This window comes from Corvus cornix, chromosome 2 (assembly GCF_000738735.6).
Source record: "Corvus cornix cornix isolate S_Up_H32 chromosome 2, ASM73873v5, whole genome shotgun sequence".
Taxonomy (NCBI): Eukaryota; Metazoa; Chordata; class Aves; order Passeriformes; family Corvidae; genus Corvus; species Corvus cornix.
Genome location: NC_046333.1, coordinates 7,478,644 through 7,496,642, shown reverse-complemented (window position 1 = coordinate 7,496,642; position 17,999 = coordinate 7,478,644). Strand labels below are relative to the sequence as shown.

At 37.8% G+C, this 17,999-nt stretch overlaps 1 protein-coding gene across 1 annotated transcript in view; it reads left to right on the top strand.

Annotated features, from left to right (window-relative positions):
• PAXIP1 (PAX interacting protein 1) overlaps positions 1-17,999 on the top strand; it is a 32,756-nt gene that overhangs the window by 10,525 nt on the left and 4,232 nt on the right. The window contains exons 6-16 of the mRNA XM_039549429.1: positions 1,761-2,405; positions 5,178-5,889; positions 6,704-6,798; positions 7,755-7,850; positions 8,222-8,359; positions 9,709-9,830; positions 10,380-10,564; positions 10,697-10,740; positions 13,165-13,232; positions 13,618-13,720; positions 16,510-16,678. Coding sequence (XP_039405363.1) covers positions 1,761-2,405; positions 5,178-5,889; positions 6,704-6,798; positions 7,755-7,850; positions 8,222-8,359; positions 9,709-9,830; positions 10,380-10,564; positions 10,697-10,740; positions 13,165-13,232; positions 13,618-13,720; positions 16,510-16,678 — 2,377 coding nt within the window. The remainder of the gene's footprint in view (positions 1-1,760; positions 2,406-5,177; positions 5,890-6,703; positions 6,799-7,754; positions 7,851-8,221; positions 8,360-9,708; positions 9,831-10,379; positions 10,565-10,696; positions 10,741-13,164; positions 13,233-13,617; positions 13,721-16,509; positions 16,679-17,999) is intronic.

The following is a 17,999-nucleotide window of genomic DNA, read 5'->3' as shown; positions in this document are numbered from 1 at the left end:
TTACGCATTGCAGCTATTCAGTTTTGTCTTGGGGTGACTTTGACAAGTTTGTAGTTATTTTCTGCATGGCTTTAAGCCTGATTAATTCAAAAGATGTCCAGTTTCACGCTGGTATTTGAGTTCCTGTTTGAATAAAGAATTTTATTATTTTTCTTGTTTGTCTTAGCCCAATTTTTATATGTCACAGTCATTAGTGATTGTGATTTATAAATCCACAGACACAGAATCAATGAAGAAAAATGAAGGACCAAATTGAAAAATGGAAGAATAAAACATGGGCTGGCATTGGGAGAAGAGAAGGTGTGGCTATGGGAGATGAATGCTTTTCCTTCTTTAAAATATAGGAAACTTTGTAGGGCTGCGTTCTTTTTGGTGAATATGTGTGCGTGTTGATTTTGACTTTTTATTAAGTGCTTGATCTTTCTTCTGTGGACTATTTAGAAGGGTGTCAAGCACCATTCTAGTTGTCCCTTTCATCGCAATAAAATATAATGCTTGGATAAAGCTTTATTACCTAAAATTTTGTTTGTAAGAGGCAATGAAATACATTAAGAATCATAACTTTAATAACTTACTTAAAAGCTTAAATAATAAGCTTTTTAGAACAAAGGATATTGTCTTTAGCTTGCCAGTCAAGAAACTTAACAAGGTATTAGCATTTCCTGTCTGTAGGGTACAAATATTTTAATGCACATAGTCATTGAATGGGAACAATTTTATGGGATGATTACTTTTTGCTTCCAGTCCTGCTGCTCTGATACACTACAGGGGAACCTGCAGCAGTTCGTAACGAGAACAATTCTGTCACTAGGAAACCTTACTTGATTGCTCTGACTAGACACAGGATGATAAAACAAGATTGTTAATAATTCTCACCAGAAAGAAAGAATAAAAACTCGTGTTGGCAAATAAACTTGGTTTCATCTCCAATCTTTTATTATGTATGAATGACAGTTTCATTGTAGGAAATAACTCCAGAGAATCACTCTGAATGTGCTTGTTGTTAATTTAAGTTGTTTGACATAAAAGAAAATACCAGCTCAATCACTTTTAAATATTAGATACTGAAATAAGTTTCAAATTTTTGAAAGAAAGTTTTTTTTCTGTACTGTTTTGATGTATGTGAGGGGTTTCCATCAAAGAGGATATTCCAACAAATAGAACACTATTTAGATTCTAATAGATTCTGTGTCTAATCTATTTATTAGTAAAGGAAATGGTGAAGCTTTCAGATTTAAGCTGTATTCCTGCTGAAATGCTTTTTTTTCAGTGATCACCTTTTAAAAATTTGTCTCTGCTTTATTATGAAATTGACTTTTTCCCCAAATGCTTTTCCATAGTGGGGCTGGGTTTTTTTACTTTTTTTTTTTAATAGGGGACAAAACATAAACTGTATTTAGACTTGCCTTAATGTCCACCTAAAATCACCTGAATTTTAGTACTGACTGTGATGTTCCTCGCTGCTGGGTTGCAATCTTGGTGATTGGGTTAGAGAAGAATTTTGCAAGTGAAGACATTTGTCTTCTGCAGTTGTGTCTCTGAGTCCTTAATATTGTAAATGTGGAGAATCTGGGGTTTTTTGTTTTAATCTTGGAACTTGTGGTTCTGCACAGTAGTGTGGAGTGTGTCCTGTTGGATCTGGGCAAGATCACTCCGGTATTGGACAGCCTCTTGTGATCTTCTTCTCCATGCTCAAGTCTTGATCTCAAAGAGCTTATTTGCAATTTTTTTGTCTTTAAATAATTTTTTTTCCCCCCCAGGAAAAATATGAATGTGCTTATAAACGGGACAGCATCAAAATTGTGACCCCAGACTGGGTACTGGATTCTATAGCTGATAAGAGTAAAAAAGAAGAGACTCCTTATCATCCTCGTTTAATTATATACGAGGAGGAAGAAGAGGAGGAAGAGGAAGAGGAGGAAGAAGCAGAAAATGAAGAACAAGATTCACAAAATGAGGCTAGTACTGATGAAAAATTATCAAGCCCAGCATCTTCTCGAGAAGGATCTCCTTTGGGTGATCAAGCTTTTTCACCAAAATCTACTACTGCTGATAAGGCAAAAGGGGAACTGATGTTCGATGATTCTTCCGATTCCTCTCCAGAAAAGCAAGAAAGGAATTTGAATTGGACACCAGCTGAAGTCCCACAGGCATCTGCAGCAAAGCGTAGGTTGCCTCAAGGGAAAGACTCCGGGTTGATTAATTTGTGTGCCAATGTCCCACCAGTGCCAGGTAACATTTTGCCTCCTGATATGAGAGGCAACCTCATGGCTTCAGTACAAGGTGCCCAAAGTTCTGACCGCCAGGAAGTGATGGCCACGTGGAGTCCAACCGTGCGGACGTTAAGGAATATTACTAATAGTGCTGATATTCAGCAGATTAATAGACCATCAAATGTAGCACATGTAAGTGTTGGATTTTTAATTTATAAGCTATTGGACTTTTTCTTAAGAACTATCGTGTCCAAGAACTTCAGTTTCCTTTTACTGTTCTTAAAATACCCAAAGTTAAAATGTCCCCTTGTTACTTAGAATTGTGGCCAAATTCGTATTTTCCCCGTCATAAGTAACTTAATTTCTAGCAGGTTCACAGAAGTAAGAATGCATTTAGAAAAAATGTTTAGAAGAGTAAAGCTATGTATAACTATACCATGGTTTAGATTTTCAGTAAGGACTTCTTGGTAAGAGAGGGAAAAAAAGCATTAATTTAGAACTATTTTGCTAGTTCAGGACACCTGATTTCCTATCCTTCAAGCTTCTCAGACAGTGCAAGGAATTATTTATACTATAAACACATAAAACTGTGAAATTGATTGTTCCCACAGTAGGTTCAGTTCTATACTGCATTGTTCTGCTGGGCATCACTAGGCTGTTATATAGTATACACATTGTTATGGAGAAGTCCAAACTTACACTTTCTTATGCCACTTGTGTAGTTGAAATAATTGCAGCTCTTGTGTTGAATGTTTTTCTACAAGAAGATAAAAAGCAAGTGAGCATGCTGCATCTGCAGCATTGAAATTCTTAGATGTTTGTGGCAAGGGAGCATGAGAACCTAACTGGTAAATGTTAGACATATCTTTTATGTGAATAATTGCACTGGTGCCTTTCTTTGGATGTTCATCTGATGGTAAAACTTTGGAAGGTACCTGAATAGTATAGAGACTTCCAGCCAGTACTTAAACACAGAATGTGGTGCCACTCAAAAATGTTGGTTCTGTGCTATTCATGTGACATCTAAATATGGAATGGAAATACAGGCTTTATTTTAAATCTGAGTCTTAGATTCCTCTTCTCAGTGCCTTCTCAGTGTTTGAGGGCTGAGACTTCTGGGCAAGGCCTGAGCAGAACTGCCAACCTTTTGCTCGGTTGGCCAGCATGGGTAAGTTGGCCACCACATGGTCTCCAGCCCAGTCACTGTGCTGTCAAATACACATCAGTGGTGTCCCTGTGGAAGTATTTCTCTGTCAGTAGTATTTGCAGAGCTACAGGGCACTTGGTGGTCGTGTGCTTTGGCTTGTCTCTGTTCACCCAAAGTCTGCTGGAGTAGGGGCTGGGCTGTGGTGTCCGAGGGCTGTACCAGGTACTGTCTCAGGCTGCTGTGCCAGCTCCAGCATGGGCAGAAAGGCTTTGCATCTTAGAATTGTGAATCTGCTTCCTAGAGGGAGGAATACCAGTACTACTTTTCTCTCTATAACTTCTCTTTTACTTTGTGCCCGGAATGATGAGTGCAAGTCTTGGTGAACGTTGTTGGCAAGTTAGTGTCTAGTTTGAACCTCAGATTTCTGCTGAGTGGCAAGATCTGTCATCATCGGGTGTTTGCAGATACATTGTTACTTTCTGAATATAGCCGTAGAATACTTTAGAAAGTTTTATCCCTTTATTTTGAAATACATGTCCTGAAGCTTCTGTAGTTTTGGCTTTTGGTACTTGTTGTGGAGAGTAGCTCCTCATACCGAACCCCAGAAACATTTTTGTGTGTGTTATTTTTAGTTGTTGAGTGTTTCTACTGTGGTGCTGCTGAGACATGAGTGATGGATAATCGTGGTGCATTGATAATCGTGGTTGCACATGTGCAATACCAACCACATCAGAATTGTTTAGATGACACCTGAGATGTTTTGATGTGCATTGTGAAAACACTTGAGCCACCTCTGATGGAGAGTTGATGGATGTCTGGTTGAGAGGATACAGTTAATTGGCTTTGTGCTCTAGTGGTGGGCTTTGGTTCCTCTCTCACACATGCACATCGTTGAAGGTGACGCTTTTGAAGGAAACAAGCTTTTCAGGATTCATCAAAGCTGATTTCATGTTTAAAAGGCTTTATGAATGGCAAGTCTAGAATTTCCTATTGCTCCTCATTTCTAATACGTAGTTTATATTAAAATATTTTCATAAATATGTAGAACTCGTCCTAATCTATTAGAACTTTGCCTAATTTTCCCTTTTCTGATGCTTAAAAATTCACTTCCTAACTTGTGTCTGCTTAGTGTAAAATGATTTTTCTAACAGTGAGTTACACTTCTAAAAATAAAATTAAATTCCAGATTACTTCAGCACTCTATATAAACCTAAAATCTAGTATTCTTAAGTAGGGAGGTTAGGTTGTTTTGGTTTTTTTTCCCAAGAAACCCTTAGTGCTCAGCAGATCAATGTTTTTCTTTGTTTTTTGGAATTGAGATTAAAAAACAAGCTATATATTCCTGAATTGATTCAAAAGAGAACAAGATTCCCGTGTTTCAAACAGCACTAATTAATGAAGGCATCATTAGCAATTTTTAAGTGAAAATAAGTCTATAGAACTAAGCTCTGAATTTAATGGGCCAATGGGATTTTAAAATTAATATTGCAGTTGATCGATGTAATTATTAATATAGTGTTAATAGTCATAATGCTGTTGGAGAAATTATTAATAATACAGGGATGGGCTTTAATCTTAAATTCTACTACAATGTGCATTGCCGTTTATTAGGAGCCACATGCAGCTCCACACATCTCTTTGTGTAAGTCCTGTCTTTTCATTTTGCTATTAAGCAGTTAAAGATTTTTGTTTAGCTCACAAGGTATTTAGGCATAGGGTTCTTTACTTCTAGGAATTGTATTTTCCCAGTAGTTCTTTAAATTTTTTTAAAACTAAATTACAACCAAAAGGTCACAAAAATAATCTTTGTTTTCTAGATATTACAATCACTTTCAGCACCTACAAAAAGTTTAGAACAACAAGTAAATCATAGCCAACAGGGACATCCAAATGTGGTGCTGTTTAGTCAAGTGAAACTAACACCAGAGACACATTTATTGCAGCAGTCACATCAAGCACAGCAGCAACAGCACCATCCTCTTTTACACCTTCAACCTCAGCAACTTATGCAGCTCCAGCAGCAACAACCCCAGATCTCCCAGCAGTCTTTCCAACAGCAGCAGCCTCACCAGTTTCCCCAGCAGCAGCAGCAGCAGCAAGTCCATCAGCAGCACCAGTTCTCCCAGCAGCAGCTCCAGTTCCCGCAGCAGCCACTCCATGCGCAGCAGCAGCTGCACCGCCCTCCGCAGCCGCTCCAGTTCCAGCAGCAGCATGTGTTGCAACAGCAGCTGCAACAGCTGCAGCAGCAACAGCAGCAGCTGCAACAGCTGCAGCAGCAGAACCTGCAACAGCAACAGCTGCAACAGCAACAGCTGCAACAGCAGCAGCTGCAACATCAGCAGCAGCACTTACAGCGACTGCACCAACAGCATCAGCAACAGCAAATGCAGAATCAGGCAGCGCAGCACTTAACTCAGACACCTCAAGCACTACAGCTTCCAGTTGCAGCCCAGCAGCCACAACACCACCAGCAGCAACAGCAGCAACTGCAGCAGCAGCCGCTTTTTGGGCATGATCCAGCAGTGGAGAGTTAGTAATTATTCCCTTCTGATCCGGGAAAAAAGTAGCTAATGGCATGACATGGGGTAGAATATCAAAAAGTAATGGTGTGTTTACAGGATGGGATTGTAAGAAATACCACTCCTGGCTCAGAACTGGTTTTACTGATTTTTAAGGCAAATGCTTAAATAATAACTAAGGATGATCCAGCAATCTGAAAAACATGAGAGTGCTGAGAACATTCTCTTTTCAAATACACACTTGATACCACAAGTACACAACCTATACGTTCAGGACAGTGTAAATACATAGCATAGTTGTTTTAAATAGTAAATATTTAACCCAATACATAAATACAGTAAATACATAGCATAATTGTTTTAAATTTTTTTTCTTTGGAAGAGGGGGAGGGGGAAGCTTTCAAAGAGTGTAAGAACAGGAAGGACAGCTACAACTTTGGAAATACTAGTAAATTAATGAAGATATCAGAAAGTTGTCACACCTTGCTTTGAATTGTGTCTGTACTAGTTTTGGCTATTCATAGCTGATCTTTGTAGAAGAGGAAGTTGTATTATGTGTTCCTTTTGGTGACCCTTCTTTTTGTCCCTTTAGCCCCTCTTCATCCAGGAAAAAAAAACTGCCCATAACAAAATCAAACTCTGGGCTGAGCTGTGCCTTAAAGGCTTTCAGCTTTGAAATTTTGGATCCTACTTTTTCCAAGGGAGTACATTTAGGAAGTTTATAACCTGGTAATAGGAAGAAGTCAGTGTAGCAAGTGTGTTCTGAGATGAACTCTTCAGACATTTAAGTATTTGTTTGTTCTTTATGTGCCAAACTATTTCAGTTCCAGAAGAGTATTTCCTACTGGGCTGTGTCTTTGCAATTGCTGATTACCCAGAACAGATGTCTGACAAGCAGCTCTTAGCGACCTGGAAACGGGTAAGATTCTGCTGTATTTCTAAAAAACTGTAACATAATTTCATAGTCCCTACATTCTAAAAGAAAACATTGGAAGTACTTCAGCACTGTTCACTTTTCTATGGGCATCCTTTTGTGTGATTCTACTGTTACAACCTAAAAAAAATTATTCAACTGCTGCTGACCAGAAAAAGTAATAAAAATACTTAAGTTGTGCAGCCTGGTTGAATTAAATGTTCAGTCAGAACATGAGCTAAATAAGTTGCAGCCTTAACTATTTCCCAGTTATTTATGCTTTTAATCAGGCAGCTGTAGTACAGCAAATGTAATAAAGCATCGCTGTCTATCTTTAACTTGATTGTATAAAAGCATTCTTTTTTGCATATAATTTTGGCATTTAGTAGCCTGTGAGGTATCCACCTGAGTGAATAAGATTGAAGAATAGAGTGTTTCTATTTTTTTGCCAACTTCTATTTTTCAGAGAAATCTGATTGTATCCTTTCCTAAATAAGAGGACTTTGATGTTCTTCAGAAACTTCTGATGGATTTTATAGTTGAATTTTCCCTACAATTTTGCATAATCAAGTAAGCTGTTGACATTTTTAACAGCACTTGTGTTTATTGCTGAGATAGAATTGAATAGTTCATGAAAAATTGTTTAATAGTTATACTACAAGAAATAAAAAACATGAGAAGGGTTATTTTTATTTCTATATCTTTATTTTGTTTTTTTCCCATTTATTCTAAAGAATAGACTTTTTGTTCAATGAAAAGCTCCATATTTAATTTCAGTTTTTGTTTTCAAAATTTTTCTTAAGCTAGATAACAAACCTGGTTTTGGGGGGTAACTCTTCAGTGAAGCGATGCTAATGGTGGCAGTGTCCTAAAGGGTGGACTTTCATTTCAGATTTTTTTGTTTCTTAATGTAGTGTAAAAATTGTTACATACTAGAAGTTCTGGGTTTGCTCTCTTGCCAGGTCATCCAAGCACATGGTGGGACAGTGGACCCTACCCTCACAAGCAGATGTACTCACCTTCTCTGTGAAAGCCAAGTCAGTAACATGTATGCTCAGGTAAGCCAGCTGGGAACCTGTACTGGTACATGCTTTCATTTTATCAGTGGAAAGGCAGGGCTTTGCATTGTGCACTTCATGCTTAGATAGAAAATACAAAGTTTCTTATTATGTGGTTTTTTATGATTTGTGGTTTTTTTGGGGTACAAACTTTCGTAGTGTGTGTAGTAGACTTGTTCCAGAGAGCACTAAGGAAGATTCTATGAGAAGGAAGAGTCTAAAAAGTAGAGAAAAACAATTAAAATCTAAGCTTTGATTTGTAGAAAAAGTAAAAAAAAAAGAAAAAATTAAAATCATAGAACTAATATATAAATAAAATAACATGAACATGTATTTTGGGTTTTAAAAGCTGTTTGTGCCTGTATTCCTAGGCTTTAAGAGAAAGGAAGAGATGTATTACAGCACATTGGCTGAATGCAATCTTGAAGAAGAAGAAAATGGTCCCACCTCATCGAGCCCTTCATTTTCCAGTGGCATTTCCACCAGGAGGAAAGCCATGCTCTCAGCATGTAAGAAGAAAAAGCTTACTTTGAAAGAATGCTTGCTTCACTGCTTGCTTCTTTACATGAGCAGTATTAAAACAGAGCTAGAAAATGCTTACTCAGAGCAAAACACGTTTCTTTTGCCTTGGAAGAAAAGCTTCTGTTAAGGTGCTGTGTTGATCTAGTGCTGCTGCTAAGTGTTTCTCAGTGCTTTGCAAGTGTTCCTGAGTTCAGAGTAGTGAGGAGTAACACCTGCCTTTGTGAGTTACTCTCTCAGACACTGAGGGGGCAAAGATTGCACGACTTACACGTAGCAAGGTATCAGCAATCCAGGCTGCACAGTTTTATGTTGCAGAGCAACAGCACATCTAACAGTATGTGCTTCCTTTACCATAACCCAATATTCTGAGAGGATTTTTGAGGGTTTTTCTAAGTCAGTGCTTAGCAAATACCTAAAAAAGAAGCCTGTGCTACTAATCAGAGGATAGGAGGTCACAGTTCCGTTGCCTGTGCAATGAGGAGCTGTGTGGAAGTGGAATTTTATTGGGTTGAAAAATCTTAGTTTTTTCAAAGGCATCTTGGAATGCACTATGCTGTATAAACCGAGATGCCAAAGTATGTCTTGGCATTGGATTTCTTTGTGCTGGATTCAGACATATGGGATGATGGCCTTGCTAATAGCCTATCCTGACTGACAGAAAAAGAAGTACAGATTTGGGTAAATCAGAGTGTAACAGCATGCATGTGAACTCAGTGGTTAGTAGTAAATGTAATATGTAATGTAATAAACACTTTCAAACAAAATTACTGTTGCCTTTTCCTAAAGAAAAGGAGAGAATGGCAAAAATGAAAACCTGTCAGGATTAAAGATAATAATGGGAGATGTAGAATTACAGTTCACCACCTGTGATCAGCTGGTGCAGTTTATTTGGCTTCATGGCAGAGTAGAACACAGTTTTCAGATACTTAGAGTAGAGCAAGTAAGTGTAAGCATTTTTTTTTGTGCTTCTATATAAATAGCAGCAGAAGGAAGAGGGGAGATCTGAGAGAAGCAAATTAGCTCTGAGCTCTTTCATAATAAAACTGTGGTCTCTGTAAATAAGAAAAAGAAGAATGAAATATTACCAGAAGAATGAAAATGATTCTTCCTGAGTCAGAGCTACTGCTAGAAACCTGAAATTTTTATGTATAAACAAATCACTTTTAAATTGTACTGTTTGTATCCTACAAGCCATGCTTTAATTAAATGCTTATACACCATGCTGTGCATTTCATTGTAATGTAAAAAGTTAGTCATGGAAAAATATTTTCCATGGGGGTGTTTTGTAAGTGCTATCAATGTTCAGTTATTTATAACTGTGTCTTTCTGTCTGCAGATAATCTCTGTGACAGGATTTGTTGATAGTGACAGAGATGACCTCAAGCTCATGGCCTACCTAGCAGGTGCCAAATACACGGGCTATCTGTGTCGCAGCAATACAGTTCTCATCTGTAAAGAGTAAGTGCTTTACTCCATAGTCCTTGCTTTCTCAGCAGCCTCTTGGCAGGTAGTGCCTCTGAATGTGAGGTGCTACGTATGATTCATTATAAAAGTTTTAATTTTTATTAATTCTGCACTTCAGTAGCAATAAACTTAATGATACTTTTTATTGAACTAAATTACAGTGCATATTACATGGTAAATTTGGCCTTCTGAAGACAGGCAAAAGAAAAGTAATTTCCAATGTTGCTATTTTGTCTTAAGTGATGGTGACTCTTAGATCATCCATAAATAAAATACCTTTTTTTAAGTAGTTGTTCTAAAATGTTGGAGGAGGGAGAATTTAAATCCAGGTCTAAAGATTCTGTTTGCAGCAGAAATTCTTCTCTGACTGACTGATTCTGACACGTAGTACAAAAGCATTTTTCAGAGTGTCTCCTCTGTCAGAGTTTAAACAAGTAATACACCAATAAAGAAATAGTGGTGTTCTAGGTTTATTATCAGAAATCGCTAGTTTACCGATTTCTTTGCAATACATATTATTTTTATTCTTCTCTGCCCACCAAGGGCCAGCGGGTTGAAGTACGAGAAAGCCAAGGAGTGGCGGATCCCGTGTGTGAACGCGCAGTGGCTCTGTGACATCCTGCTGGGCAACTTCGAGGCGCTGCGGCAGATCCAGCACAGCCGCTACACGGTGTTCAACCTCCAGGACCCGCTCTCCCCCAGCCAGCACCTCGTGCTAAACCTGCTGGGTAAGAGTTTCGCTCACAGAGTCTTCTGTTCTGCAGCATTTTTGTGTGCCTGTTTAATCAGTAGGAGCGTGTCTCCTCAGGTATAAACAACTTGGCAATGGTGTCATTTTTGTTCTGTTCTCCATTCCCTAGATGCTTGGAGAGTCCCATTAAAGGTGTCACCAGAACTTCTAATGGTATGTTGAATTACTGTATAGATACAGCTATTTTGGTAAGATCACTCCTTGCCTTTGCTGAAGCTCCTGGTTGTACTTTCTGCTAATGTTCTATTTTATTTTGAGGAATCTGAGAAAGAATCTTTTGCAGAATTAAGGAATTTTAGTGGAATGAAGTTGCTGTTGACACACCTTGGGTCAGGTGTTTCACTCTTCAGTTTCAACATCAGACCTTTACAAAGGGCTTAGTACTTTTTAAGTCAGTACCTCATACTCTGTAGATGAGACCACATAAGGGTTTTTAAGACAGAACACGCAAAATCAGTAATAATATTGACTGAATTTTAAGTAGGATACATAGTGTAAATTAAGGGTGGAATTTCTTTATATTGTTTCTCTGATATATACTAAGAACTCAAACCATGGGCATATGTGCCATGTATTTTAGGATTTAAAAATATACCATGCATTAAAAAGTGTAGTTGATAACCCTGAAATATCAGCGGAAATGAACAATGAAAAATTGTACCTTGAAAAAATACAAGAGAAGTAAATTTTTGTCATGCAGAGTTTCTGTGAACCATGCAAAGCATGAGGTAGTTTTCCACATATTCAGAATAAGCTGCAGTTTCCATGTCAGCTCTTACACCTATCTCATGTTTTTTGTATTGTAAATTTTCTTCCCATTTCAGATTTATACTTGATAATTTTTCACAGTATATCTTGATGTAGGTAAATCCCAGTTTAGGTTGATGAACTTCCAGTTCATTTGTACTACAGGTGACTCTCAGATAACATTTTATATTATAGAAAAACTTCTTGCCACACCTCTTGTGTTCTGGATCAGTTGCATCTCAGTCACTTTGTAAACTGTTCAGAAAAGAGGTGCTTAGTAACTCACAAAACTTAATTTGTACTAATGTTTTAGATGGGGATTCAGGGCACTGTTGCTTGAATACCCCTCAGCTTTAGAAATAAGCACTACTTTATTCCTAACCATAAGTTTGAAACATTCTTCTTACAGATCCCTGTGGTATTGTTTTGTGGGCCTGTAGGAAACTTTTAGAAACATTTTAGAAACATTTAGAAAACTAAATGCTTTGAAAAATGTGTGGTCTTCATATTTTCCTGAAGAAGGAAAATATCTGCTGTTGAAAAATAAAAAACTCTTTGAGAAGATTCAGTATATGCAATATTAGTATTTAAAATAGCTTTTAACTAACTCAGTTTTGGGTCTGTTACCACTGCCGTTTGCATCCACACTGCAGTTGAGCTGATCATAAAAATGGACACATGCCTTCTTTGTGTGGGTCAGTCACACCAGGTTTTTGTCCATGTTTTGTCTTGTGTAGCAAATGGAGACCCCAGCGGTCAGATGGGTAATTTAGTACCTTCCCTTCTGTATTTTTATGGGGACCCTTCTTGCACATGTGAAGTGGGAATTTTGTAACTTAGACTGAAAGGGGCTTCTGGAGACAATCTGGTCCAGCTGCCCTCTGGGTGCCTACACAGGAATGTGGTTTGGTAATAGAAAATGCTGGGCATGTGGAAGTGTCAGGGAAGACAAGGTGCTTCACTGCCTTCACAAGTATGTCTTGGGATTCGGGGTCCTCTTCTGAGGACAGCTGTCTTGTCAGATGCTCTTGATGCCATCTACTCCTTGCCTTTTCATAGTTGAAATGTCCATCAAAATGTGAATGCGTGCACTTTTCTTTCCAGCTGCTCATACTATGGGCTGTCTAGCATAAAAATGCCTGTTCCTGAGAGCAGGGAACAGACCCCTGTGGCTTATTCCTCCCAAAGGAACATTCTCACAGCAAGGCTGGAACAATGCTGCCTGTCTTTCATGTGCCTCTGGCATTCTTCATTGAATTTCAGGTGTCGATTTGAAGGTTAAAAAGGAATAGATGTTACACACTCCTGAACCTGAGAGCTGTGGTTTCAGGTTACTCAGACCAAGGAGAGCCTAAAAGCTACATTTAACCACCCCTGGGCACATGCTCTAGAGGCTGATCTGGTACTGGGGAGGTGGGACTATCTATCCAGCTTCTGTTTATGTAGTTAAGGAACTTGAGTTTAAAACAGTATTTTCTGGGACATTACCATTCCATGATGCTTAGCACCAGGAAGAATATTGTAGTCTTCATGTACTTAACAAATGAACAGACTTTTCAGTTTCTTTCTCATTTAATTCATTGACTTTTCCATTGATAATTATCAGTGGATAAAGGAAAAAATGTCCCACAGTATTTTATTTGGTGAACACTTAATATAAGTTTGTGGAGAAGCTTTGGCTGATGCTCAGCTTTGCCCTTGGGTTTGTTGTGTAAGCAGTAGGTGCCCCATGTCTTCAGCAGCATGTCATTTTCATTTGTGTTTAATTCAGGTTAGAAGTTGGTTTCCCTGCTTGATTCAGATCTAAACATGTAACTGGTCTGATTTCAGGGTGTGAGGTTGCCTTTGAAACCAAAGCAAAATGAATCCAGTCTTCAGCCGTCTTCCAAAAGAGCAAGGTAAGAGCAGCGAGCAGTCAGTGCCCATAGTCCTTAACTGACTGTTCCTCAGAAGTGTCAGCTGCCCGTCAGCCTGCACCATCCTGTGCCCTGCTCACTGAAATAGCTGTCAGTGGGTTTTGGGTGTTGCCAGTTACACAGTTGGCAGGAATAAAACAGTAACTACAAGAGTGAAGTAGTAAGAGAGTTGGGAGAGTGCAGAAAGAAGAGAATATGTCATGTTCTCAGCATGGTGATTTTTTTCTTCAGAGTTCTGCCTAATTCTTGTTCATCTGGGTCATTCCATTGGTAAAACTTGCAAAAGTGTGTATGTCTAATTTCAGAATTAAATTACACAGCCTTGAGCCCAAACATCACATTCTGCTGTGTTTCCTGTATTTTGTAGGATTGAAGACCTGCCACCACCTACTAAAAAACTCACCCCTGAGCTGACACCAATGGTGCTCTTCACAGGATTTGAACCTATGCAAGTGCAACAGTACATTAAGGTGACTTTCAGGCTTATCTCTTGTGAACTGCATTCAAACATCTGACAACTTTTTTATTGATACTGAATTTTTGCTAAGACTTGATTAGCATATATCCAACATATAAAAGCCCATATTGACACTGAACCGTGCTGTAAATCAAATCTCTCCTGATGGGAGAGTGTTTTGAAGTACTTGCCAGGAGTTCAAGAGACAAACTGAGACTTTCCTGGAGTTTCACTGCTGCCAGATAGTTGTTTATTAAGTCTTACCAGAGAAACAGAGTCACCAGCGTGACCCAGGCGTAACACAGAGCAGAGAATGCAGGAGAAAAGTCCTATTATCAAGATTTACACAGCCTTTTAAAGATAATTTAACCAATGGTTACTAAAAACGTACATTGTTTTCACTTTCCTACCAATTATTCAATAACACGGCCAGAAACTGCGGAATTTTTTGTCCAGTCATCCCAAATTACTTTTACTGCAGAATATGGAGTAGTAGAAGAAGAAGAAGAAGTTTTGGAGAACAACAACAATCCTCCATTTTGATGTTTTTTGCTCTTATCTATGTACTACGAAGAGAAGCCCAAAACCTCTAAATTTTTCACCCTGTGACAATCTTCCATAGTAGTCTATCACCTGATTCACACCACTGTATTTTCTAATTCTTGTCTGATAGCTGGTAGTTTTTTCCAAGGTTGGAGGTCAAAACAGTGTTGTTCAGGAGGGTAAAATCCCTTCAAAACAGACAGAGGGATATTCTCAGGACTCTGGGTTCCTACACATACATACTGGCCATGACATTAGAGTAGGTTTATGTGAAATGAGTTTTATTTGGTAGCTGTTCTCCTTTAGTTAACTACTTCATAATACTGTGCTCCTTGCTTTTTCTTTCTGTAGGACTGCTTTAAAAAGCAAGAAAGCCCTTTCCCCATTTGTTTTTAAATCAGCAAATTTCATGACCAAGTTTAGGTGAGAAAAATAGTGATGGTTGTACTGGATAAGACCCAAGATTCTTCTATTGGAGTTGCTATCTGTAGTGCCAAATGCTTCAAAGAAAGCTGATGACAAAGCTTATGGCAGGTGTGAGATAAGTTCCTATGGAGGTTTTGTTCTGTTCCCTGATACAGCTGTACTAAAACTTAACTATAAATAATTTATGACATTTGGATAATGAGAAGTAAATAAGGTCTAATTTGAGTTCACTACATTTCTTACAAATATGCACTTCGGTGTGCTCAAAATTACATAATATTTTCTTTATTACACCTATACTTGTTTTTAAAGAGGTTCAACTTCAGAGGTTTTTTTTTCCCTTGCCGTGTATGCATTTGAAGCTTGATATTAAATATTTTAGTACATAAAATGTTTTTCAGTGTATCCCATAAAGGTCCAGTGTGAACTTCTCATCTTCTGTCACGTTGGTACCCGGTTAATTATATAGAGAATCTGTCTTGGTAACAGCTGTGGCTCACAAGTGAAAAAACATTCAACTTCAGCCTCAAAGCTTGTGAAGTTGAATGGAAACCTGTCAGCACTGATGCTGTCAAAACTGCAGAGTTTGGATACCTAACTGGGGCTGGATACTTCTCGTCTTCTTGAGATGGAGGGGTGATCTTTGTACCTCTATGCCGAAAGCGTTTCTTCCACATCAGAGTGGAAATCTTGCGTGATCTGCCCTCACAGGTGGAAGTGTTTGAGGTGAACGTAGAAACAGCAGCCTTTGCCTTGCAGAGGGGTACAATGTACTGTTCACAGGGTGTTTACACATACCAGGAAGGAAGTAAATAGTGGAGAGGTTCAGTGTCATTGAATAATACTTTCATGGGTCATCTTGATGCAAACCATCAGAGCATGGTAAAGAAGAGCTATAAACACTGTCCATGTGTGTCCTACGTGTTCATCATTATCAGAGCAGTAGAGTGCACAGGGCTGCCGATTCCTCTTAGGCCTTCTAACCCACCCCTTAGGCTTTCTTGCTCAGAGACTCCCAAGGATTCATGTCATAAAATCACCCTAGTCTGTTAAATATTCACGCTTATAGATATTGGTGTGGGTTTTATTTATTTGTGCAAAATGTTTGTCTTAATCAGAAGTCCAGGGTGCATAGTTACTAAAGCTGTCCAAGTATTTTTTCATTCTAGAAATTTTTTTGAGGGGAGCACTCTTTAGCACCTGTGGTAATCTGATCTGCCTCATCAGCTAATTCATTGTGTTATTCATTCCTTCAGATAATGAGTGGTTTAATTGATAAGATAGCAACTGTGAGGAGCTAGTTTAAACCAAGGAGAAGGGAATAGTTGCTCAGTATCATCAAAAATGCATGTGGAATATGTGTTTTTCATGAGATACTTTTCTCTTTAAAGAAAAGCCTAGCAAAATCAAGTTTGCTGTAGCTACAGTGTGTACTGCACCTTCCCTAGAAAAGACCAAAATTATTATATACTCTTATTATTGCTTAATTAAAATTTAATATCCCATTTCACTGAAAAAAAAATGTAATTTGTATCTTACAGTTAGTTCCTTGCTTAAAAAAAGCACAACCCAAAATCAAAAAACTGCAGAAGCAGGGAATACTTTTCAATCTTGCCAGGTGATAATTATGTCTGGAAATACTTGGATTTTCACTGGTTGTAAATTCTGTCAGAATTAATCCTTAGTAAAGGAATGACTGTAATACAGAAATCTATATTTATTATTTCATTAGTAGCTTAGTTTTATTTGATGGTGATGTTATGATAGTTTCTTTTTCTCCTCCATTTTTTTAACAACTGTTCCATTGTGATTTGTGTTTTGTCCAACTTCCAGAAACTGTATATCCTTGGAGGTGAAGTAGCAGACTCTGCCCAGAAATGTACCCATCTAATTGCCAGTAAAGTGACCCGAACTGTCAAGTTCCTGACAGCAATTTCTGTAGTCAAGCACATAGTAACTCCAGAGTGGTTAGAAGAGTGTTTCAAATGCCAGAAATTTGTTGGTAAGTTAAATTAGTATCAATTCCTATGGTAAAATAAATGTTCATTGACAAGCATATTTAAATATACTTTGTTGTTTTGTCTTCTGTTTTCAGTGTTTCTTACCAATTTTCTAAAGAGTTCAGCTTTTGAAAGCAGAAATTTTAGTTCTACAGCAAGTCTATCGTTGTTCACACCTCGTAAAGAATAATTTGCTAAGTTTTTAAATAATGATATTAGCAGCTAGTTTGTATTCCACTTGAGTTAGAAGGTTGTGTTAGTATGGTTAAGCAAAGCTGTCACAAGAATTATGTGGGGTTTTTTTTTAAAAATCAAGTTCTCTTTCAGCAGAACATTTTGTTTCATTTAGTTTTCATTTGTTTTAATACAGTTTCTTCCCCTTAAATGAAAGAAAAGCATGCTTTAAAAGTTTGCTTTAGGGTGATTAAATGACTGGATGTTGTTAAGTATTGTATTAGCCATTTTGTAGATTTTTACCTGTGGCTGCATTATTTTTTAATTCACCCTTTCTGAAAGGGTGATTATTTGGTTTATTATTATTTTGTGCTTTTTATAGAATTTATTTGTAAGAAGAAAATGTATAACATCGCTGGCTAACCACTATAAAGACTTGAATCTATGGATAATTAACTAATAAACCAGCAAACATTTTTATAAATCCTAAGAAGGCAATTTGTTTACTTCAGCATCAGTGAACTGAGAAATTGATTCATTTGAAAACTCTTAGAAGATGAAGAAAGTTGGGGCACTAAGGATGACTGTTGTGATCTAGTACTGGAAGTGTTCGCTTACTGAAATTAGGTTGATTTGTAGCTAATGGGCTGGCTCCAGTTTTGTACCTGCTACAATGATGGAAAATATGGCAATTGTTTACAAAAATTGTCTTAATTGTTTCTTTTGCCTTTTGGAAGAGTATTTACTCTGTCTCTTGCAAGTTGTCAGAATTGTCCTTGGAAAGACCAATTTTTTCTCTGTATAATTTTTTTGTTTTGGTCTTTAGACTTAGGGGTATTGGATTTAGAAATGTGTTTGACATAGCTTTTGTGGAAAGGTAAAGACTGAAATTCCATCCCTAATAAAAAATGAAAAATTGGCTGAGTAACAGGACAAGTGAAACAGATGGAAAGTTCTTTCTGTTAAGACGGTGTGAGGACTTGAAGACATTTTCTGGGCTCCCTTAAGTGGTCATAATAATTTTACTTTAAACTTAATCCTCCTTCTTGATCATTTTGCTCCTTTGTTTGCAGAGAATCAAATAAAAATTTGCAAGTTTCTCCAATAAGTTAGAAAAAGGGACTTGATGGAACAGTGATGTTGCTAGGT